This window comes from Miniopterus natalensis, chromosome 17 (assembly GCF_054644295.1).
Source record: "Miniopterus natalensis isolate mMinNat1 chromosome 17, mMinNat1.hap1, whole genome shotgun sequence".
In the NCBI taxonomy this organism is placed as follows: Eukaryota; Metazoa; Chordata; class Mammalia; order Chiroptera; family Miniopteridae; genus Miniopterus; species Miniopterus natalensis.
In genome coordinates this window covers 20,221,306-20,246,253 of record NC_142097.1, presented here as the reverse complement: position 1 = coordinate 20,246,253, position 24,948 = coordinate 20,221,306, and the positions used below count along the sequence as shown (strand labels likewise).

The 24,948-nt window shown below is 53.9% G+C and overlaps 1 protein-coding gene across 1 annotated transcript in view; it reads right to left on the bottom strand.

Moving 5' to 3' along the window:
- Positions 1-13,487: 13,487 nt before the first annotated feature.
- Positions 13,488-24,948, bottom strand: part of TMEM132E (transmembrane protein 132E) — a 53,158-nt gene continuing 41,697 nt past the window's right edge. Inside the window, exons 3-9 of the mRNA XM_016207006.2 lie at positions 23,567-23,713; positions 23,119-23,311; positions 22,088-22,231; positions 19,419-19,624; positions 17,409-17,697; positions 16,267-16,458; positions 13,488-15,319 (exon numbers count right to left, since the gene is read on the bottom strand). Of these exons, the coding sequence (XP_016062492.2) occupies positions 14,264-15,319; positions 16,267-16,458; positions 17,409-17,697; positions 19,419-19,624; positions 22,088-22,231; positions 23,119-23,311; positions 23,567-23,713 (2,227 nt within the window). The 3' untranslated portion in view covers positions 13,488-14,263. The remainder of the gene's footprint in view (positions 15,320-16,266; positions 16,459-17,408; positions 17,698-19,418; positions 19,625-22,087; positions 22,232-23,118; positions 23,312-23,566; positions 23,714-24,948) is intronic.

Genomic DNA, 24,948 nt, shown 5'->3' with positions numbered 1-24,948 from the left:
GCCACACTCTGGGAAAGGGGAGAAGATGGGATTTGAGAAGTGGCGTTGGGCAGTGTTCCAGCATCCTCCGCCTGCTCCTGGCAGTGCCCACCTGGATCGCAGCTGCTCTGGGGCTGTCCTGCCACCACGCAGGGTCTGCCCTGGTAGTTGACTCCAAGCCTGGATGCTGCCTAGAGAAGCTATTTCTTCCATACCCTCAGCCACATTACTGGGAGCGAATCCACCCAGGGGCTCTGCGGGCCAGGGAACTCACTCACCATTCTAGCTGCCTATCTGCTCTGCCAGGCCTGGGTGCAGGGGTCAAGTGACAGTAGTCGACTTCCCTTTTGGGGGTCCTATGTCTCCCAAACAAAGGTGGGAGAGATGGGTGTGTGGGAAAACTAACATTTACTCCTTGTCTTTCTACTGTAGACATAATTAATCCTCACAAAAAATATAGGAAGTAACTATCATTGTTCCCATTGTACAGACAAGAAAACTGAGACTCAGAGGCAATAATTCATCAGGGCAAAGTTATAGAGCTTCTAGGTGGTGGAACCAGTATCAAATGCAGGCCTCAAGCACATCACTTCTTCCACCCCCAACCCCCACCAGAGAACTCTCAGCTGTGGGAGGTACAGATTCAGTGACAAATGACCCCCACCCAACAGCGTGTAGTTACAGAAGTGAGAGGAAATGTGCTCTGGGAACTCAGGGGAAGGGGCTGGAAATTCAGATGGGAGACACCAGGGAAGTGTCTCAAATGGGATTCATTTGGAGCCAGGTAATAAAATAAAAAGATGTAAAAGAAGCGAGATGCAAAAGAGTAGACAATGCATGATTCTGTGTATGTGAAATGCAACGACAGACAAAGTGAATCTATGGGGATAGAAATCAGAAAATCAGTCCCCCTGAGAGGTGGGTTTAACTGAAAAGGAATATGAGGGACCTGTCTGGGTGACAAAGTTGTCACATCCAGATTGGGTGTTGGCAGAATGGGTTTATATACTGACCCAAACTCATCCAACTGTATACTTAAAATGAGGACATTTTACTGTATGTACATTATACCTCAAATACAGCATTAACAAAAAAGTAATAACATCAGAATCATGAGAAATTCAGAACAAATCAGTGTTAAAAATCACACAAATATAGATGCATATGATACTTAAATTGTCATAAGTTTACTCCATGAAATCACCAATTTCCTTATTATAATCAGGATTTTCATATCACGTGTGGTTTATTTCATATAATGTATGTTCACAGTAATGAACAAACCAGCCCTGTCCAAAGTATGTGAGCCACAGATGTGAGTTACATATATGATTTCCTAGTAATCACATTTTAAAAAGTAAAAATAAACAGGTGAAATTCATTTTAATAATGTGTTTTATTTAATCCAAGATGTCCAAAATGTCATTTCAACAGCTAATCAATATAAAAAATTATCAATGACCTAGTTCATGTTCCTTTTTTCATACTAGGTCTCTGGAATTCAGTGTATTTCACACTTACAGTACATCTCAGTGTAACTGGCCACATTTCCAGCGCTCAGTTGTCATGTGTAGAGACTGACTACTCGATGAACAGTTCGGCCACAAGGTCAAAAGAATAAAATGCAGTTTACTAAGAGTACAAAATTTGAATATGTTTTCAATAACATTTAAGTTCAAGTGCTAGTGAAAAATTTCAAAATTACTTGTTGCATATATGTTTTCAAAAAAGCATTCAAAATAATCTATTAAAAACATACGGTATAATTCACATGATAATAAATGACTGTCAAAAACTTCAATCAATATTATTGAAATAAAGCTGAAACTTTAATTTTTTAGTTAATGTCAGGGCTCAGTCTCCTGCTTTTTACACCTAGACCTATGTATATATCATACGACTACAAAGAGCTGCTTAATGAAGTAAAATGTTCCTTGGCTGCCAGCATTAGCTGCAGCAAATGCTACAATTGATAACTTGATGATTGTGAGCGCTTAAAACCATTCATTGGAACAGTAAGACGGCCAGAAAATGGACACTTGACATTACTTGGAAATGATGCTTTGTTCTTCAAGGATCTATTCCTGCTATCTAAGAGCAAAGATTTGCAAAGCTAATTAATTCATCTTTCTCACCTAAGGGCTCCTGCTGCCTGAATGCTCTCCATGTTCTCCTTTCCATCAGCGGAGCTTGACGTCAGCAGCAGATCCCAGAAACCTTCATGATATTCTGACTCTGTTGTCTTTTATTTTGCAAACCTAGAGTGAAAGATGTGGCGACGCATTTCCCTGGAGCCGAAACAGTGTTAATCACGAGAGCAGGTGTTTGGGATTACAGGTTATACCATGCCAGTGCTGAGCATAATAATCCTGGTGACAAGGGGTGCCCCCATGTTCTTTAGGGTGTGTGTATATGTGCGCACGTGTGTGTATGATATTTGAGTTCCAGCAAGCTTCTGCCTGGTTTTGTAACTAGAGTTGTATTGCATCCTTTGTTGAGGTATTGTCTATGGCAACTTTGGAGCTATTGGAACAGAGTGGTTTTAACAGAGACGGGACCACGTGCGCTGCAAGCCTGAACTGTTTGCTATCTGGTGCTTTTAAGAAAATCCACAGAACAAGGGCAGGGCCTCCTCTTGCCTGAGTCTGAGTGCCTTGGGCTGAGACCTCAAACAATGGCAATTTGCTTTAGACATCTGCTCTAGTTGCAGGCCCCTTACATATGGAGATGTAGGGATCAAGTCTCCCAAAGCAGGTTCTCCAAGTTCAGTTCTGAGGGCTTCCGTTGCTTTCTGCAGAGTTGGCTGTCCCCAAGGCATTTGGGACAATATTCTCTCACCAGTGAGGCCAAAGTAAGCAAGCGGTTGGGGCAGACCAAGAGAATGGCCCTCTTCCCTTCCCCCATTCTGCCAGGTCCTCCCCATCCTTTATAATTCCCATCAGGGAGTTTCCCATCATCCTCCACTCTCCTCTCAAGATGCAGAGCTGGACTAAACTCTCCTGGCCCCAGTGTCCTGGGAATGGTCAAGGGATCTTGGCAAACTGGACATCTTGTCAGCCTGGGAGATACTGATTTAGCGCCAGGGGTGAGCCAATGTGGCCAGAGGTGTGGGTAAGTGTAGGGTCGGGTGGGGCCTGCTCACTCTGCGCCGTGCGCATCCTGTTTGATTCCCCACCTGCCTCCTCTAGTAGATGCATCGTTCTTGGTCGGCCCCGTGACATCTACATAGTGCCTGGCACACGGGGGACCCACAGCCAGTACATGTAGTCAGCCATAGTGGCACGTCCTCTGTGCCAGCACAGGAAGGGGTTACAATGATAGGCCCCAAGGGTCACGCCCTCAAGTAGCTACTGCCCCAGTGGGAGAGGCGGAGGGCCTGGCAGCTCGAGCACTTACCCTGAAGACAAAGCCTCAAGGAGGCGCTTGCTCGGAGAGCAGGCCACCATCATTCAGCTTGAAGGCATAGGAAGGCGTAAGCAAAAAGATGACGGATTGAACCACCTGTTGAGTAAAAGCATGAACAAATGAGGGATCTGGTACAATGGTGGGACTGTGAATTTTTAAAATGTGGGAAGGGATTGCTTCGGAAGTTTTACATGGAATCCATTTAAAATGTTCCTCTGCTGAAAGTGGGACAGGAGAGGGCTGGAGAGAGGGTCTGAGCAGGGAGGGGGCTGCTGAGAACAGGAGGACCGAGGCCAGAGGCCGGTGGCATGGGCTCTCCAGGCTCCTGGCCACGTTCACGAGGCAATTCCCGCTCAGCGCAGCCGCAGGCCCAGGAAAGTTGCCGCCGCTGGTGCGAGAGGCATGGGCTGTCGTAGCTAGAGGACAAATCTCTTTTAATTTTGTTCTTTGGAGGAGGGGGTGGGGTTGGGCCAGGGCTGGAGTGAGAGATTGGCTCAGTGAGTAATGGCCATGCCGGTTCCACTAACACCCCAGGTGAGGGATGAGGGAGCGACGTCCCCTCCTCTCCCCTACTAGGGCTGGCTGCCAGACACTGGAGGGGCTGCTCTCAGCCCGGCTTCTTCCAGGGCATGCAGAAGTGCATCTAGAGGGCTGAATCTGGAAAGGTCCTTAGGGACCATCTTACAGGGACTTCCTCCATGGAGATTTAAAGGGCAGTCCATGGGAGGGTCCTCAGGGTCGCCCTCATGAGTGTGAAATTTTGTATAAGTAGAATTTTTTTAAAAAGACGGTGGTGGTGGGGAGGGTTCATGGTTTTCAACAGCTTCTCTACAGGGTCCATACTCCCGCACCCCAAGTTAACATCTCCTGGATCCTGCCCTCTTGCTTGGCAGATGGGGCGGGGAGGGGCTTATCTAATGTCCTGGGGCAGGTGTGTGAATCCTGGGGCCTGGGCTGGGTGGTGATTGTCCTCATCTCCCCCCAGGGTCTGCAGTCCAGTGTCTGGCTAAAGAGGGGCACAGAATGAGAGAGCCCAGGTCTCCTGATCCTTCCCCCATTCTCTTTCTCCCCGTGGGCCATTGGGTGGAAGGTCTGGGGGTAAGAGGTGGGGTAAGAGAAGGGGGTTAAAAGTTTGGTGTGTGTAGCTGTGCGGGTGAGCTGAACACCTGCTTCCCCAGAGGGTCTCAGGGGTGGGGAGGGGGCTCTGGTGAGCAAGGAGGCAGAATGAAAGCACCCGAAAGGACCATTCACCTGGGGCAGCAGAAACCTTATCTCTGCCATTCCCCAAAGGACACCTGCCTTTGGTCCAGGGAGGGGGAGTAGGGCAGCCTCGCTGAAGGGTGACGCCATCAGATACAGATTAGAAAGGTGTTTCTGAGGCCAAAGGCTGCCCTGGGGACAGCTGGGCAGGGAGTCCAGGTAGGAGGGTGCTGTGGTGTCCTGGTGAGGAGGAGGGGTGCGAGGACAGAGAGAAAGAATATTAGAGAGAGTGCTGTCCCTGCTGGTGACAAAGGAGCAAGAAGGGGCCTCACACTGGTGCTGGGAAATTAAAAAGTGTAGAAATAGATTGCTTCTGAAGGTTCAGAATAAATCTAGCCCTGGTCTCTGCTTTGGCTTTGTGCCACTCTGAGAAAGACTCGTCTCTGTGTTGGCCTCAGTTTCCCTGTTCTGTTAGGTGGGAAATAACCATAGTAGCAACCCTTCTTAGCACATGAGGCCCGAAGACAGCAGGGTGGGCGTGAGAGCACTTTGATGCTTGGAGAGAACAGATGTAGGGATTGTTGACAGGACTTGAGAGAAAGATTGTATAAGAAGAGGGGCGGGGAGGAAGGGATGAGTCGGAAAAGAGTCAAACCTCACCCGTGGTGTCCAGCTGTTTTCCTGGAAGCACAATGTACTTGACAAGAGCCTTTGACAAAGCCTGCCAGGAGGCGGCCTCTGGCCTGGGGGGGGAAGTGGGGAACTTGCCTTTCTGCGCATGTTTGAGCCCAGTCCTTGGTTTGATTGCCCTGGTATGCATATAACTCAGCCTGGGAGCAGCTGGAAGGAATGGGGTTCAGAAATGTAATGGCTTTGGGGGAAGGAGGTAGGATAAACGGTATTCAATTACTTAAAGCCAAATTCTATTATAAGATATCTACTAAGAGCATTGGGAGATGAACCTGGGAGGATCTGAAAAGGCTCCTTGGAGGAGGTGACTTGTGTGCTGGCCATGGATAGGATCCGGAGAGTGACATGGAGAGAGAAACAGCTCAATGCAGAGATGGGACGAAAGGCATAGCTTCAGGGCTCTGGGGAGCCCAGCATTTTTCCCTTGGATCCATCCCGAGGTAAGAATGGTGATGAGGTCGAATCATGCCCACCTGACTTCCTAACTTTTGGTTCTTTAAGGTGTGTGTCCTTCCGCTGAGGGTCTCACCCAACGGATCCCCACCCAGGAGTCCTCCCAGCCATGGGAACCTGAGAAACGAATCCCAGTGCTGCCTCCCAGCCTCCCAGCCCCTGCAGGAAGCCCGATGAACTGGGCTCTGCTCCAGGCTGTTCTCCGTGCAGCTCGCCTGTTTACCACATCGCCGCAGAGCAGATGGATGACACAGAGGCCACATTTCTCTCCCCTAGTAGCGGGAAAATGAATCTCGCCAAGTGTTGCCGACACCACCCTGCCAGGTTCCACATCCATCGCGGACAGGGCGCTGCCAGAGCACAGGCCCATCCCTCAGCCCTGCTCTGGGGCCCAGGGGAGAGAGTGGAAACAAGATGAACATTTTGCATCTTTCGCGTCCTCGGTGAGGCTCCTTCTCTCTCCCGAGATGCATCCACTCCACCAGGTGGCCCGTGCTGTGCCTCCCGGCATGGGCCTTGATGACACTTGGAGGCAGGTGCTCCAAGACAGAGGGAAGATTAGCCTGTGATCAGGGGAGAGGCCAAAAGAACATGTAGATTCTCATCTGATGACCTTACCCAGTCTTAGAACATGCTGAAGGGCAGTCATTTTGCTGAAATGCCCCAAGGCCAGGTTGGCTGGGAGAGAGGCAGCTGGGAAGGTGGGAGGTGGGTATTTGAATCCCAGCTTCTTTATCAATGAAACACTAGGACTTTCGGCAACTCATTCCACTGCCTCCAGTCTTGTTTTCTTCTAAAATTGGAATGGATTCCTCCCAGTGCTGGTGATTGGTGATGTGCTGGGAATTTCAAGAAGTGATACTAACGTTCCACCATTTATTGAGTACTTACTGGGTGACTTAGACCAGATGCAAAAGATCATTGACCTTCACGAGAACCTTGGGAAGAAGCCAGCTGCAGCCCCATTGTACATATTGGGTAACTGAGACACTGATTTGAAATGACTCACACAAAGTAACTGGCAGAACCAGGGTTCAAATCCAGCCCTGTCTCTCCAAAGTCCTCTCTTTTCACTAGATGACCTGACTTTCCCAGGGCACAGGGACTCTCAGGGGCTTGATCTTAGAGACTCTTACAGAGGGGTAAATAACTGAAAGGAGGGTTTGGGAACCTTGAGAGAACCATTTGGGAAAGCAGGCCCATTTCAGGACTCAGTTAGCACCTGGCATAACCCCATCTCTCGTCGGGTCCCGGTCCTGCCTCGTCCCTCAGCCTCATAGCCATCATGATACCAGCTTGGGGTCAGATCTTTATGGGGTTGTCCAGTAAACTGCTTGAACCTCTCCTGCCCCAAATTAGGAAAATACCAATATCTTTCTTTTGGGGACTACCAGCCTCTCCTTAGAATTGTTGAAGTATCCCAGAGAGATGACTCCATCTAAGAGGGAAGTTTGCATCTAAACGCCAAACTGAAAAAAATAAAAAAAATTGGAGAATCAAATGGAGAATCAGACTAGCTCTCCATGTCACATCACTTGAGAAAATTCATCTTTCCTTGGAGAGCAATAAAATAATAGCGAGCATTTACCAGGGTGAGTCGTGGGCCAGACATTTTCAGTTATTCACAGGCAAGAACTCATTTAATCCTCAGAAGAACCCTATGAAGTAGGTGCTATTTATCCCCATTTCATAGACAGGGAACTGAGTTTAGGGAGAAATCAATTCTGCTGCCTTCCATGGCTGGGTCAGATGGAGCCCAAGTAACCTGGGGTGCCTTTCCTTCCAACTGGCCTCAGCCGGGCTCTCCATCCACGGGAGAGGTTTTAATAATCTTTCCAGGATCGCTGTCCCTTTCCTCCCAGAAGTCTTCTTGGTTTCCATTCAAAGAATGTCAGCCCAAGAACCAGGGCCCACCCCTGGAATGAGGGCTTCTGGCCCCAGGTTCTACTTCACCAGGCACGGGGCCCAAAATAAATCATTTCATTAGAGTTAATAACATAGTCCTTTTAACTGCAAAGTGTTTCCAAATAGAGGATCCTCCAGTCAGCTTTAATGAACAGATAAGAATCTTTGTAATTAACTTGGCGATGGCTTGCATATAAATGGGTAGGTATTCTTCCGAGTGCTAGGAGACTATTTATTTATTGTTTAAAGTAGCAAATAAATATGCCCCTGACCACCCCTCTCTCCAACAAGCTCCTATCCAGTCAACCACTCTGAAGGTGATTCACGCAGATGGGTGATAGGGCTCCTTTGCAGAGACCCATGGGTACACCAATGCCAGAGTGCCACCTCTCTTTACTCCAGCCCCTCTCTGCTAGGTCCACCCACTGTCTTTCACCCATAGCTCTGGACCTGCCTGTCCATCCCCCGTGACCTCCGCCTTCCCTCCGGGTGGGGCAGAGGGGCTGTGAGGGCTCTGCCCCACATTGTGGTCAAGCATTAGCTACTTCTGGTTATTACTGCATTAGAACTGCAGGGGTCCGACTGCTGGTGTGCATGTGTGTGCATGCCTGTGTGTGTACCTGTGTGCATGTAGGGAGTATGTGTATGCATTGTATGTTCATGAGTGTGTACGTGTATAGGAGGGCATGTGCCCGCTTTTAGATGCCTGCAAGTGTGAATGCGTAGGGGTGGGTTTAGGAGGTGTGTTCTGTGTGTGGGGAATGTGTGCAGGTGCGCTGAGCTCGCCCTGCCTCCCACCAGAGCCGGGCCCCTCACCGTCTGACAAAGGCAGCACTTTAATCACTGGGCGTGTCTGGTGCTTTGCTGTGCGGTCCCCCCCCCCCCCCCCAGCAGGGTATGCTGGGGAGGAGGGTCACCCTGTGGCTCTGGATTCTCTGGAGATTTCCTGGAGAAGCTGCAGCTGCTAGAGAGTTCTTTGCTTCCCCTCTTCCTCTCTCTCCTCCGTGGGGGCTGTGGTACCTGCCTAGCGGACTGGCCACAGACCTATCTCCCCTGGGCCCCCCCTTCCCTGGATATATAGCCAGCCCACGGGGGATCTGGAGTCTGGAACAGAGTCTGGAAAGGGAGGGAACACGCTGTGGAAGGAGAGCCCTGTGGACAAGTGTGGGAGGGAGGAAGCCCTGAACAGAGTCCCAGCCCACATCAGTGCTGATGAATCGCATCCCACCAGGGAAGGGGTAGGCTCTGCTCTCTACCTCCTGGGGGGTGGAGTGGATGCATCTATGTGGAAGTAGAGAGTAAGTAATATGGCTGGATAGAGAGAAAGGAGGCAAGAAGGACCTTTCACTTACTGCTTCCCACTGTGTGTCACCCTCTACCCACCCTCCTTCCTTGACAGGCCGGGTGGGGTCTGCAGGTGGAGTCCACTTTCAGGGAAGGCCTGGCTGCAGAAGTGAGCTACGGATGGGCAAGGAGGTCCTGCAGGGGCCCTGCTCACTTTCCCTGTGTGCCCCACCCTCCAACTTTCCTAGCTGCAGGGCCCCTTCTTGTGGGACAAGCTACAGGGACCAGCCCCAGGGCCCCTGCCTGTGAGTCCAGGGAGGTCTGTTGGGAACTTTTATCATGGAAGAAAAAGAAAAGTCAAGGGGGAAGGCTGGAGGCTGACTGAGCTCACACAGGAAGGCAGTGGGAGAGCTGGGGCTCAAGGTCTGCTGGGCTCGCTCCTCAGGGTCCTGCAGCTGTGTGCACACAGGGCTGGGACTCTGTGAGGGCCTGAGGCCCACTCTGCACTCCAGCCCTGCTCAGGAAAGGGGCTGTCGGACACCATAACTCCTAAGCTTGGATCCACCCTGCAGGGGCTCACTGCTGGCCTCCTGAACTGGGCACAGAGGTCAGTCTGGGGTGTGACCACATCAAACATTCCCCCGGACCTCTCGTCTCACAGAGGAGGCCTAGAGACTTGTGCCGGGTCACACTGTGAGTGATGGTGCCTCGGGACCGGAAGCCAAGCCCCTTGTCCCCAATCCAGGCCACCTCCCTGTGCGACAGACTCCTCTTTGTTCCTGAGAAGTGAAGAGGGTTGGGACCCTCTCTTGGGCCTCTTTCATATCTGAGCAACAGCAGTGTTCGCCCCAGCAGCCAGGGCTTCTCTGGGGTCACCTGAGGGAGGGTCACTTGCTCCCCACTCCTCTCTCTTTCCCTCCAGTCAGAATAAGTTCATTCCACCTCCTAATCCTCAAGTGCTCATAGTATTCCATCTGCCCCCAAATGCTGACTATGATCTGAGCCTTAAGTGGGGTCCGCTAGCCTGCCCCCATCACTGAGAACATCAAGTCTTTGGGGACCCCTCCTTATACCCCTCCCACCTACAAATCTCTCCAACCTCATTCCCTTTTAATTGCTAATGATGCTTCAGGATGTAATAGGAAGAGGGCAGGTTTGTAGCTGCCTGCCAGATCACTTCTGAGCTGGAGACCTTGGGCAAGTTACTTGCCCTTTTTGTGTTCATGTCTTCTCATCTATAAAGTGGGAGTATTGGTTCCTATCTCTCCAGATGCCCGTTAGCAACACAGGTGTTGAAACAGCAGGGCCTCTTCGGGGAAGTCAGTGGACACTGCCTGGTAGCGGTGGCTTCCAGGTTTGTACAGATGGGGAAACAAGCATCCAGAGCTGGTGATGAAAGGGCTGAAGGTCACACAACAAATGCACAGTCAGATCCCAGGAGTCCCTGCCAACCTAGCCTGGGAAATTTCATCACTTCAAGTGTTTCCTTCTCTGGCCCATTTAGTGTATTTTCAATGTTCTCCATTTGGCTCCCTACACAAGAAGCTTCCTTCTCTTAGAGGGGGCACAGTGCCTGGCACATAGGAGGTGCTTGCCCATGCCTGTTGGAGACAGGCATGGGGGTGTGTCCGGGGCTGGTGTGGAGAGGCTGGCAGCATGGGGCTGGGGCAGGGAGCTGAGTGCCTGGGTGGGGACAGGCTCCAGGCCGCTTCTCTGCATCTCTGGCTCTGCTTTCACCGGCCCTGGCTGTCTGAGGAATCTCATTTTGCTAGCAAGCTGATTCATGGGCTTGGTTCCCCGGTGCTCCCAGAGCAGCTCTCTGTCAATAACTATTCTTTATAAGGTCCCTCGATTCGTTTTCTGGGTTGAAGACAAATTTTTAAAGAGTTCAGTGTCAGGGCCATTCCAGAGGGGCTGTTAACTTAATGTCCCACCTTGTTCCTCCAAGCTGCTCCCTCTTGGACTACATGAGGGTCAGGACTTGCCGTTTCCAGCAATTGCCTGAGTTCTCACATTTGGACAGGGAGTGAGGAATGAAGGGAAGGAGACACAAATTACAGGACTGGGCAGCAGGCAGGACTCCGGCTCCGTCACTAGGTTGGCTGTGTAACTTCTGGCCAACTGTTCGCCCCTCTGGGGCCTCATGTCCCTGTTTGTGAAAGTCTGGATGCTGACAGACACCATCATGATAGCATCCGCTGTCTTCCCTGGTCTCTGACGCTCATTGGGAAGGGTCTCTGCCAAGCAGCAGCTCATGCCTCCTCCCCAGCATCCCCTAGGGGGATAAAGCAGTTGGTAGAGTCTGCAGCTGAAGACCACTGTATGCACCCGGCTCTCCATTCCCCTTCTGCTGCAGCATTTTCCTAATGGGGCTCTTTGCCCCTTCGATCCTTCCTTCCTTCACCCAGTGAGAGGGAACTGATCTGAACCTCAGGTCTGAGCTGACTCCCAAATCCATGCTGAACCCCCCGGCTGCTCTGGCCTCCATACCTCTTCATAGATGTGTTTGCGTTTCCCTGTCACCAGGGTCTCCTGTTCCAAGCACGGGGCCAGCAGGCCCAGAGACAGGGCAGCAGGAGGAAGCACAAGGTGTAGGGTCTGCAGCCTCTGGGCCTTCACACTCCCCCCCTCCCTCCCTGGAATGTCTCTGGCCCCGTGCTCAGCAAATTCAGTTTGAAAATGTTTCCTCCGCTCCTTTGTGCCCCACCAACCCAGGGCAAAGCTATCGCGGATAGCATCCATCCCGCAGATGGCTGCGGTCAGCTGACCTGTCCATCTCTGCAGAGCTGGGGCTCCTTGAGGACAGGCCCACATTTTGCCTCCGCACTCCCCGGCAGCACCTAGCACACACTAGGAGCTTTCTGTGCTGAATAAACAAATGGAACCATGTTCCAACTTTGGCACCAGCACCTCCTCCCATGCCACACACCCAGGCTAGAATATTCAGTCTTCCTTGACTCACACCTATGCCCTCCTCATCTCTCTCTGCAACTTGCGATTTTCCGCGCTCATTGGGTGGTAAGATGGCAGGGTATAGGAAACCCCCAATCGCGGAATAAAGAGAAAGCCATTTAGTTTTCGTTTGAGCTTTAGTCAGCACACATTTGTTGAACACTTGCCTATTCTAGACATTGTGGGTTCAGAAAAATGACCGAGAACCCCTGTAGGAGGTCACTGTCAGGCTTGTTTGAATAGCAGGTATCTGGTGTTCTGGGCACTCGAGGACGGTAGTTTTGCCCCCGGGGTTCTGCCCTGGGCATGCTTCCCTGTAGCTCCCTCCTTGCTGCTGAGCTATGCCCGTTCTTTGTTGCCAACACATCTTGGGCAGAGCTGGCCAATCTCTAGTCTTCCTTCAGGGCCACACCTTACCTGAAAATGAAACCTGGGTGCGGCAAACTCCATTATTGTCTGTGCCAGGAGCTTTGTCTGCTGCGGCTGGGCACCTTGCAGAGAACTTTATAAACCCACTATCACTTAATTCTCACAATGCCCCCAGGGCTGCCACTATGAATGAGCAGAGGACTGTGGAAGGCAGGCCTCCTTCCAAGGTGGCAACAGCGTGTTGGGGCAGGTGCCAGTGCAGCCTGTCCTGCCCTTAGTCCGTTCTGCAACAGATGCTGGCTGCAGTGCCTTCTCTCCCCTCTCCTAGATGGTTTCTGTCCAGGGCAGGGGAGGCTAGCCAGGCAGCCTTGGTCAGGCTCCCTCTCCGGTCAGGCGCTCCTGTGCCCCCAGGGGCTGCTGCTTGTGCCTGGGAGTGGTCTCTCAGGGCCAGCCCATCAGCCCACTGCAGGGAAGGGGCACACCCAACAGCCTTGGCTCTGTCCTGCCTGGCTCCTGCCATGGAGACCATCAGGCTTTCCCCATCAACCCATGGAGAAAGGAGGCCTCCCGGAGAGGTGGTGATGGTGACGGGGAGGAGCCTCCTCTGGGAGGGCTGAAGGCAGTGAAGGAAGCAAGCAAGCTCAGACATGCACACCTACCTCTCTCACTTCTCTCCTTATTTTTCTGTGCCCTCTCACCCCCAAGGCACTTCTCTGGAGGCCCCGAGGCTGGCCCCCCCTTCCTGAGCCAATCATGGCAGACTCCTGGAGGAGGCATCCCTTTGTGAGGGCACATTTCTGGGCCAGAAAATCCTTCATCCTCTCACTCGGGCATGTCCACAGCACTAGAGATCTAGGGGACCTGGATGCTGGAGGGGGAAGAGCAGGGCGGCAGCTCATGTCATTTAGTGGGCCCACAGTGTGCATCTGTATACACGTGTGTATGTGTGGGGGAGGTGCACATGTGCACGTGCAGAAGAGACATAGAGCCAGCCACCATATACTGTCTGTTCTCCGGGAGCCGCTGCCCCCACCTCCAATCCGGTCGCTTCCATTTATTTAAGAAAAACCTGACACAGTGGTGGGTAGAACCCGAGAGAAAAGTGGCTGTGGGATGGGGTAGGAGACGCCCGGCTCCCTCTGCCTTGCCCATCCCAAGGTCCTTCACGGCATTCCCTGGTGCCCTCTGTCCCCTTCCCACCAGGTTCCTTTCATGGGGGGACGGGTGGAGTGGTCAGCAGAGCTGGAGGGGCTAAGGCGTAGTGTTGACCTTGCTGTGGGGTGGGTGGAAGGCATGCAGGCCTCCCTGGGCCTACCCAGGCCGTAGTGCTCTGGGCTGTGGCTTGGCTAGGGGTGGACTGAGGACTCCTCCCCCTTCCGGCCACTTCTTTAGGCCTTGGGGGCCGAGGAGAGAGTCCTGGGCTCTCAGGAAGGTGCCTGGCTTGGCCACAGACCCCTCTGGGGTCAGCTTCCCAGGCCCTAGGAAAGGACTGGGGGGTACCGAAAGCCAGATGATGCTACAAGCGTCCCCCAACTCCCAAATGTTTTGTCCACAGCAAGATCCTCGGCAGGGCAGGCAGCTGTGGCCTCCCACCCTGCAGGACAGAACTCCCTGAATAGTGGTTTGAGAAAAGTCTTTGTGCAGCTTGTGACACAAGACCCTACAGAACCCCCGACAGAGGGAACACAGGGGACATGGGAGGCAGGGGTGGCTCACAGTGCGGGCTCACCTGGCCCCAAGCTTGGCGTCCGTGCCTCACTCTTGGGGCAGGTTTGTCTACGATGGGAGGAGGTTTGGAAAGGGTAGGAGGGCTGGGGTTGCTGTCTCCCAGCGAGCTCCGGAGGAAGGATCCCTCCACCTGCCGTAGCAGAAGAGGGTAACGGTGTGAGGCAGAAGAGGGAGGCGGCGCCCCGCGAAGAGCAAAGCTGCAGGGGCCGGGCATTTAAAACCAGCCGCCCACGACCATGGGAGCAGGGGTCCTGGCTGTGTCCCACACGGAGCCCACCCCATGGGGGGGACGGCGCCTTTACGCAATCTCTTTGTTTCTGCGCATGTAACTGTGCAGATTTGGGGGTGCGGCAGGCCGCGTGGTGCCCGCCACATCGGGGCAGCCCCAACCCAGGTCCTCCTCGCCCTCCTCCTCGTCGTCGCCGGCGGGCACAGAGTCATAGGCCAGCTCCTCCGCGGGCAGCGTGGTGAAGGTGGTGAACTTGACCCGCTTGCGCTTGGAAGTGGGCGAGCTGGCAGGGTCCTCGGCCTGGTCCCGGGCCGAGCCGCCCGAGGAGCCGTCGCCCCGCCCGTGGACCTGGCTCTGGACACTGGTCTGCGAGCTGCCGCTGCTGTGGTGGTCGCCGTGGCAGCAGGCGGGCACCGTCTCCAGCGGGTTGCCGGCGGGCGGGGAGAGCTCCCCCTGCACCCGCAGGGGCTGCCCGTTGCCCAGGAACACCCAGTGGTGAGAGTGGTCCATGCTGGTCTGGCCCTCGGGCGGGATGCGCTTGTGCCGGTAGCGGAGCACGAAGACGACGCAGTTGATGAGGAAGACCAGGATGGCGAGGCAGAAGACGCCCAGCAGCGCGTACATGCCGATCTCCAGGTCCGTCAGCCCGCGCGGCATCTGCTGGAAGCCCGTGGGCAGCGGCAGGAAGTCTTCTGTGGGTGGCACGGCCGGGCTGGCTGTGACCCGCCCCGGAGCCTCAGGTGGGGACATCCCTGTGCCTGGAGGGCCAGCTCCCCGGGCCTCGTCCTCACCCCCACCGGGCCCCGGGTGGCTGGGGCCAGGGTAGTCGTAGGTGGGGTCCTCCTCCTCCCGTCCAAAGTGCACCCGCAGGCCCACGGGGGTGGTGGCCAGAACACTCTTGCGCTTGGTTTTCTGGCAGCTCTCAGCAATGGTGAGCTCCGCGCGGAGCAGCTCCCCTGCCCCCTCGGCCTCTGCCACCACCAGCGGGAAGGCCCGGTCCTGGGTCACTGTAGCCACCCGCTCATCCAGACTGCTCACCAGCAGCCCATAGTCCCGGGGGCTGTAGAGGGAGAGTGGAGCTGTGGTGCCATCACTGTAGGAGAGCCAGAGGCTCAGGAGGGCTTCCTGGAGGAGGAGGAGGGGAGAGGAGTCAGAGAGCTAGTCCTGGCTGGCTTCCCTGTTGCATACTGAGCTTCATGAGGGCAGGGACCAAGGTATTCTGGCTCCCTGCTGTACCCCCGGTGCTGGAACTGTGCCTGGCATGTGGCAGGTGCTCAGGAATGATTGAGCGGGAGTCCTCGCCTGGAGGTTGTGAAAAGGGTACTGGGCATGTTATGGCCTCCTATTGCCTTGAGAATTTCTTTGCCCATGTCACCCTTTTCCCCTTGATGAGCTAAGGTATGTTCTGCCTTGGGTCTCACTCAAGTCTCTTTTCCTGCAGGAGTAATCCCACATCTCCATGCCTGACCTCGGGATCATCCCCATCAGACACTTGGAGACCGAGGATACTGCCCAACCCCAGTCTCCTCTGTTTGTTAAATTGGTCTCCCTGCGGATGAGAAAGCAGGACCTAGAGAGAAGGGATTGGCTTGGGGCCATGGAACAAGTTAGGGGCAGAGGACTTCTAGTTCCTGACTCCGGATTTGGTGCCCAACACCCACCTTCTCATTCCCTGTGCTTCTGCCTGTCACCTTTCCACCTTTGCCTGTAGCCAGTGCCCTGGCATGCCTCAGGGGAGGGGGGAAGGGTTGTAGTTGGGGCTCCAGAAATAGGTAAGGGTAATTCCTGGAGGTGCAGGCAGAGGTGATGGGCCCTCTGAGAATATGGGAGTGGGAACCCTTAGCAGGAACATCTGAGGGTAGCAGGTGCAGGAAGCAAAACCTTGGCCAGACTCCTTGTGCAGATGGCAGGGGGATGGGGTGGAGCAGGCATGCAGGGCTCGGAGGGTAGATAGATCTTCCATTACCTAAAGCCCTAATTTGGGAGACTCATGGCACAAGGGCAAGTCAGAGCCCGCAAGTCCTCCTGCCACACTCCAAGCTCCAAGGTCGGTAGGCTGGGCATCCAGTTACCTGCTTGAGGAAGCTGAGGGTCTGCTGGGCAGCCGTGGTGGCCAGGATGGTGTGGCTGCTCCCGGGGCTTGGCCGTAGGGAGAGGGCAAGGCTGGCCACCACCTGGGCTTGCAGCTGTGTGATGCTGACCTTCTCCTCTGTCACCGTCAGAAGCGTCTCCCCGAGCACAGACTCTGTCAGTGGGGACACCACCTAAGGCAGAGAGGGGAAAGGGTGGGTGAAGGCCAGGAAAGAAGCACCCCCAGGATCACCAATCAGGGAGGAATCCCAGTGCTGCTAGAAGAGAGGCCCAGGGACTGGGGCAGGCTGGGAGGCTCTGCCTGAGTTCTGCACCTGGGAACTAGGGCTCGGGGGCCAAGTGGTAAGGGTGAGGAGCTCACAGGAGCCCAGATGAGACAGATGGGTAGATTTAAAGGAAAACAATAGGCCTGCACAGTGATAAATAGCAATTGACATTCCAACCTCAATGTCAGGGAGACAAAAGGGAGTGGTGGGGACTGTGGCAAATGGGAGAACTCATCTCATATAAAGGGGGCACCACTACTCACTCTAGCAGCTCATTGCCAGGTAGGAAGGTAGGCCCAGTGTTACCAGATTCATATTTTGTAACACCAGAAATCTGGTTTTCTAAAAAATGAGGAACTTCCAAATTTTAAAATGTAGGATCAATTGTTTTTATTAAACAAGTATTCTACAAGCAGATTTCTAGCCCCATCTAGCAGATTTCTATTTACCATCTCCTAGGTGAAGGATTTCTACTCAGGCACCCAGTTGTCAAGGAGGAAGGTCAGAGTTGACTTCCTAGATTCTGAACTCCCTTTCCTGGTCTCTGGGCTGCCTGGGCCCTCTCCCCTGTTCTCCCTCTTCATCCACACCTGCCCTTAGGGAACACACGGTCGTGCAAGGTTGATGACACTGGTAAGGCTTGGAGGGAGATCCTGCGCCAAGGTAAAGCTAAAGGACCTTGACCTCTGACCATACAACTTCAGGCAGAGGGGCAGGCGGGGAAAAAACTGTGTTTTGGGGGCAGCTGGAGTGCCTCCCAGGGGCCGAGGCCCTGGAATTCCTATTCTAAGAATGTCTGTGGTCTGTGTCCTCTGCCCACAGGTGAACAAGGCTCCCAGCACTGCCCTTGTGCCTACCTTGAAGGGGGTGGTGCCTGGCTCCAGGCCTGCCAGAGTGCTGCTGTCTACCATGCGTGCCACTCGGGGGTCACCCACCCTCATGAAGTCGCTGACCAGGTCGGTGACCTCCACCAGCCAGTCCGGGCCCAGCATGGTGACCACCTGGTCGGTGCCCTCAGATGACGTCGTGTGGAACTGGGTGAAGACCTGCAGGGTGGCGTGCTGGTACTGCAGGGTGCAGCCGCGGCTGGTGCTGTGCCGCCGCTCCTCCTCATCATCCTCCTCATCCTCGCTCTCCCGGGCTGACCTGGGTGGGGCATGGGGTCAGGGCGCCTCGCCGTGGCAATTACCTGCACAGGGTCCTTCCTCCCCCAGCCCTGCTGGCAGTTCTCCTGTTCCCGTGGGTGGAAGCTGTGCAAGTGGAAACCTTTTCCCTGGCTCACTCCTGTTCCTGATAAGTATGGTGCTGGGAGTCCCAGGCCTTCCCCTCCTAGAGAGGCGCCTTCTGGACCCTCCCTGGTCCCTCTCCGCCTCTGCTTGGCTTCACCCACGCCTGTGAAAAGCTGACGTCAAATCCTAACAAGTGCTGCCTCTTTTCAGCACTAAGCGTGCGCCTGGCCCTGCTCTCAGCTCTAGGCTGGAGCAGAGGCGATCCCTGTGCCAGGTGCCAGGAAGCTGCCTGGCTTGCATCCTATGCTGTGTGGCAAACAGAACTTGTAAGTGATCAACTTGGATATTTAGCTGAGATTTGCAAGCAAAGTGTCGAAGGGACAGCCTGTGTTTCTCTTGCTGCTTATGGTTAAATACAAAAAGGAGAGAGAAAAATTGAGGGAGGAACTGGTGAGCAAAAGGGACCCAGAATGTGATGATTTGGGGAATTCTCAGTCTATTCAGATTGTCCAAAATGCTAGAACCAGGAGAGTTACTGTGTGAAGGGTGTGGCTGCTGCTTTGCTAGTGCTTAGGCTCAAGCACCAAAATAATCATCCACACAGAGGTCTCTGTTACCTGTGCTAACTAATTAACCCTCACAACAACCCGTGAGGCAAGCGTTAAGGTGCCTATTTTACAGATGAGGAAACTGAGGCATGGAGAGGTTATGTACATAGCCCACAGTTGCCCAGCTAGTACAGAGCAGAGGTCAGTTTTCAAACCCAGGCTGTCTGGCTTCAGAGTTCACTACATCTTCACTACTCAGAGCGGCATCAGCATCACCCAGGAGCTGGTCCAAAATACAGACTATGCATTTTGACAGGATATGCAGGCGAGTCGTGTGCACGTTGAAGTTGTTTTTCCAAATTTCTGCAGAATTGAACTGAGCCCAACTCTCACTAGCCACCAGCTTCAATCCCTAGCCCCGCCCCTCCTCCTCCCTGCCGGCTTTTCTCTCCAGCAGCGATGAGTGGGTGAGTGGGGTGCGCTGAGTTCAGATGTACTTGTCCTACAGTTGGGCACTCAGGTGTGTGAGCCTGCTGCCCAGAGAGGTGGCCCAGTGTGAGTCAGCGTGTGCCTGGATGCTGTGCTTACAAGGGTGCCTCGGTGTGCCCAGGCTGGGGCACGTGTGTATAGGTGTGTGTGCTCCTGTGTGGCTGTGTCTGCTCCATTTTGTCTGCTGTTTGACTGGTCTCTCCCCTGTTCCCCAGACAATTCCTTTCCACTCATCTTTTAAGACTTAGTTCAAGAGTCACCTCTTCCAGGAAGCCTTCCAGGAAGGCTGCCTTGGTTCTCTCCTTTGTGCCACTCAATTCCCTGCTTCCTGCATCCACCATGCTCTGTGGCACATACATGATGGCTTCCATGGTGGACATAGAACTTGGCTGAGTAAGGCACTGGCCACACTCATCTCACATCTCAAGCACCTGTCAGTGCCTGGCACACAGTAGCTACTCAGGAAAAGTTTGTTGACTGCATAACCAACCTGCAGACTGTGTACATTTAGGCCCTTATACACACATGTAGATCAGACTGTGTGCCAGGGCTGTGTTACCCGCGAGTGCTCGAGTATCTGCCGTGTGTGGAGGGGCTGTACCTCCGGTCGGGGAGGATAGGTACCCTCCAGCCCTTCACTTGGCTGAGGCGGGCGTCCGAGAGCTCGATGTGCAGGGGCAGCTTGGGGACCCAGACTGTCATTTCCAGGGGGGCATTGAGGACGTCGTAGCGGAAGGTGACCCTGGCATTCATGGACCCGCGAGACTCCTTTCCGCTAACAAACACGTAGTCGCAGCTGCTGGATACCTGGGGAGGGGAAGGAGGTTGGTTGGCATGTCTTGCCCTGCAGGTCATCCTGCAGGACAGTGCAAGGAACAGCAGTCTGACAAGCAGGGCCAGAGGCTGTTGGAGAGAGAAAGTGCCAGTCACATGAGGCTGAAGGGGAGGGACCCGGGGGAGAAAGCACCTAATTTAATTCCTCTGGGAGCTGTCAGCTTCTGTGTCCCCACCTCCATTCTGTTTTTCCAGAGATCATCTCTTAGGGGCTACTGTGGGAGGTGTTTGCTCCCTGGGAAGGAGCTAAAGTGCAAATGTTTTTACAAGGGATAGGTTTTGATGTACCTTCAGGATGAGGGTCCTCGGGACTGGCTCCCCTCCCCTACATGACTACCTGGGCTTTGGAGCATGTGTCTGGTGGGTAGAGTCCTCCACTGCACCAAAGAGCAGCCTGTCCTGAGTGGGACACTGGTGCTCAGCTGAGCAGGCAGGAGGTCAAATAGAGGGGTGAGGGTGAGGGGCAGGCCCATGGCTCCTCCCAGGCCCCTCTGGCCCAGCAGTCCCAGAAAAATGGGCGCTGGTTAATTTCAGGTAAGGGGACTGCTCTAGGCAGGGGTGGAAATGAGCGAAGGGGAGGGAAAAAATCAAGACCAGAGAACCCCAAGCACAGACTGGTGGATTATTGCCACCAATGGTGGCAGCTTTTGCAAATGCCTGTCCACCTGGATGCCAACTTTCATCTTAGAGGTTCCCCAGATGGGCATATGCCCACTGAACACATCTGGGTGGATGCCTGCGCCCACTCACGAAAGTGTCACTGCCAGTCCTTCAGGACAGACGCAGATGGGTGTACGTGTCAGATGTGCCCACGTACACACCTGGAGTGAGGACTGTGTGCATTGCATTTAGGTGCTCCAGCTGGTGCAGGCCCGTGGGTGCACATCCTCGTGTTTGGATGCAGCCTGTGGGCTGATGACACTCTGAAAACTCTGGTGGGGAATGGGGAGGGTGCTGGGTGCTGGTGGAATGGGGAGGGTGCTCATTTGTAATGAGCCCCTGGACTGTCCCAAACTCTTGCTAGCTCTCTTAATCATCTCAGAGGGGTGGGTGGAAGTGGAACAGCAGCCCTGCCAGAAATGCTCCTTTCCCACTTCAGAAGGCAGAGCATTCTCTCTGAAGGCTGGCAAATTCCATTTAGAATATTGGCAAACTCCATAAAGAACCTGAGTGTATTTCATTGAGAACGGAAACAAATTCCATTTAGAACCTTCGCTAATTCCCTTGGTATCTAAGCCATCACGGCTTTGTTCTGGTCCCTCTGGGGCTGAGGTGGGGGGGGAGGGGGTCTGGGCATCAGAGAAAGGTGCTGGGCTCTTGGGAGCATGCCCATTTCTTCCTGTACCAGCCTGCCAGCAGTGGAGGGCCCCACGGGCCCAGGCAAGGCTTCTACTCCCAGGAGGTGAAGGGAGGGCAGGGGACCGAGCCATCTGCTCTGGCCACTTAGAAGGACTTCTCTCTGGATGGGGGGGCAGCTCAGGTGATCTCCAGGCTCCCCAACCTAGAGGGACACGGGACAGAGTGGGAAGAGAGTGTGCACCCCAGGTTAGCCCCAGTGAGCTGGTGGGAGGACACCCACACCCCTCCTCCCGCTCTCCTTCAAGCTGAAGGATTGACAAGAATAGGGAACAGATCCCGGTGTCTAATCATTTGATTTGGGCACCTGTTGGAGGCTGGCATGGCAAACTGCTCACCTAGCCCTAGGTACCGGGGCTGGACACCCTCCTGCATTATTTCCTGCTCTATTGCCTCTGACCACTCACTATCTGAAGCCAAGAAAAGGGGCAAAGCTGGAGGCCCTTGAGGGGAGGTGGCAACTGGGCCATTTGTGTCAGATCAAAGACCTGTTTTCTGGGCCATGGAGGACCCAGGGCCCAGAGTGGGTCTCTGGGGAGAAGCTCAGGGAGGGGTCTTTGGGAGTTGAAGGAGGTGGGGATATGTGCCCAGAGTGGGTCTTTCCTTATACAACCTTCGCTCTTGGCCTAACTCACATGCTTCTGGAAGCTTCCTCCATGTGCTGGATCTCCTCCATTTAAAACCAGCATCCAGGTTCAGTGCATGTCTCTGAGGGGTCCACCTTGTCCCCCATTGCCTTGCCCATTGTCTGTCACACAGCAGGGGCTCCATAACGACTTGTCAGATTGGATTGAGTTCAAGTTGTCAATGCTGCCTTCTCCCCATGGTCTGCCAAGCAGTCTCTTCCACATTCCTACAAGCAGCCCACCAGGACTGGCAGGGCAGCACCCAGGGTTTTTCCGCACCCCATTCAGGCTAAACGAGGGATGCCCACAGGTGTTCTCCACTCCTGCCCCCAATTTCCAGTCTTCTTGCCTACCAAGGGAGTCTGCATGGGATGTGAATTCCCCTCTGGCTTGGAGCTCCCCACTCAAAGGTCTGAGGCCTTCTTCCCAGGGGCCCCACCTCCGGGAAGCTCACCTTGATGATCTCCTCATTGTCAGACTCACATTCCACCAGGGCAGAGACATCTAGGACAAGACCAGTCACTTCAATGGCAATGACCTTGACAGGGATGGCCACAGTCCGGCCAGTCAAGATGGCCGTATTGATGATCTCTGTGTCCTGTGGGGAGGAGAGGAGGGTGGCACTCTGCTGAACCAGGGTGCTTACAGATCCCTGCTCTCCCAGGATAGGACAGCCAAGGCCCTGGCTCCTGATTCCCCTTCTCCTCAGATGTACACCCTTCCATGGGGACACCTGCACACATGTGCAGAAAGGTGCATCCAACCAGCTTCACGCACCTTCTCAGATGCTCAGTTTCTTTGGACTTCTACAGTAGCTTCCGTGGTCTACCTCTCTCTGCTGCCAGCAAACAACCCTTCTCCAGTCCCCTCCCATCTTCTCGCAACATCTTCCATGCCCCCCAGGACTCACAGAGGAAAGTCCAACACATTTGCCTGGCTATTTGAGATGTTCTTGGGCTGGCTCCAGGTTCCCTGGCCATTCAAGGTGCTCCTGGGCTGGCCCCAGTTGATCATTCCAGCCTTTCCACCTTAATGCACTTGTCCTAAATCCACTGCTCCCTTGAACAAGCTATTCACATTCCCATCTCCGTACCTTTGTCTGCATGATCCCCTGCCTAGAGCGCCCTCCTCATCTTCTCTGATTGTATGAGTCCTTCCCCTACATGACCTTTGAGGTTCAACTGCATGGCCGCTTCCTCCAGGAAACCTCCCCTGAGTGGTCCCTCCACGGGTGACTTCTCCCACCTCTGTTCCCCTCAGTACCTGCTGTCTTACTCCAGCCCCAGGCACAGAGGACCGCCTGCCCCCCGTGAGATCGCCCTTCACACGGGCACACCTGGGTTCAGGAGGCAGTCATACACTAGGGCGCTGGCTCACATGCATATGTGCATTGGCCTATACGCACACTCAGCTGTGCACATTTCCCTCACACATGCACCCATGACAGACACTTGCATCCACTGGCCCAGTCACTGCCCTGCTCACCATGGCCAAGGGCAGGATGGCTTGCACATCCCGCTGGATGACCGTCAGCTCTGTGACTGCCCGTTCCAGGTCAGGCAGAGCGCCATGGCCGCGGTAGTCAATGTGCCACATGATCCTCCGCTTGACTGACTGGCTGGTGAAGTTCTCCATCTCAAAGTCCAGTTGCAGGATCTCCAGGGGCCCCTGGCCCTCCCTGCCGGGTACAGAAAAGAAGCAGAGCTGGAGAGGAAGGGGGACCCCCATAGGGACTCCTAGCTCTCCTTGGAAGTCTGCCCTCTGGGGCCCTCTGAGCCTTCTCCAGCCACTCAAGGTGCTCTGCCTAGACTCAGAGTCCCCATAAACTAAGCCCCAGCCCTTCCATAAGCCTGGTCTCCTCCACCAAAAATTCCCCCACTCCTCCAGGTGCCTGTCTTGCAAAAAGGTAGGCAGGGGTACCACCTCGGCTCACCATGGGGGCAGCGGTGTGCCCTGGGCCCAGGCCACATCCACTGTGGCTGTTGAGTGCTTTGCTCCAGTCAGCAGCTCCGAGGTCACATGCCACTGACCACTCCGTGACTTGGTGCCTAAGAGGGTCACGCCCTTCTTGGCCTTCACCCTGGAACAAAGCAGGAGGAAGGAGAGGGAGAGGGTCAGCCTAGGGCCCAATGGCTGCCTACCCGGTAATGGTCCCTTGGCTGGGGCTGGCTGGTAGTAGGACCCCTCCCCTGGGTCTTAGACTCAAAGTTTGAGACTAATCTGGGGAGTCTGGTATCACGTAGCTACCACCTCTGACCCTCAGCCAAAGCTGCAATCACTTCCATCATATCTCTGCTAAGCCTTTACCTAACCCCTTCTTGCACACCTTAGGACAAGGGACCCACTGCTTCTGCACACATCCCATTCCATTTCCAGAAAGCCCCTGAGGATCAGAGCCTCTTCCCCATGTTTAGCTGAAAGATAACCACCACAACCTTGGGTTCTGCTGGGGCAGAGAGAACACCTCTCCTCCATCTTAGTTGTAGCAGTTCTTCAGAAAGCTGGGAAGGTGAGGAGGTTTCTCTGAGTCTTCTTTTCTCCAAGCCTAAAATCTCCAGTTCCTCCAATTGCTGCTTTTGCCATAGTTTCAAGTCTCTCGTATCCTAGTCACCCTCCTCTGGACACTGTGCAGTTGTGCTCTAATTAACGCTGACTAAAGCAGAATGGTTATCACCTCCCTAATTCTACATGCTCTATTGCTTTTTTTTTTTTTTTTAAGTCTTTATTGATTTCAGAGAGAGAAAGGGAGAGGGAGTGACATAGAAACATCAATGATGAGTCATTGATCAACTGCCTCCTGCCCCCTACTGGGGATGGAGGCTGCAACTCAGGCATGTGCCCTGACCAGGAATTGAACCTTGATCTCTTGAATCATAGGTTGACGCTCAACCGCTGAGCCACACCGGCTGGGCTGCTCTGTTCCTATTAATGCAGCCCAAGATCTCTGATGACTCATTTGTCTTGTATTCACATTCTTGTATCAATCACTGAATCAGGTATGATCCTTTCCAGGGATATTTAAACTTTAAGGTAGTACACTCAGGAGAGAGGGCGATACTTAACTCAAAGAAGTTGGAGGCTAATGGTGATGTTTCAGGTCCTATTGCATAATGCTTGAGGTCGGAAGGGGGGCTGTGGCAGGGCTTTTCCTATGAATCACCCAGCATGGCTCGAACCATAGATTCCTGCTGTGAGACATCATTATATTTTGTGGGGATGTGATACAATTTAAGGCATTTCTGAATTTGTGAACTGTATCCTTCTCATGGTATAGAAAGAGCTGGGCCTGGCTGGGATGGCTCAGAGGCTGAGCAT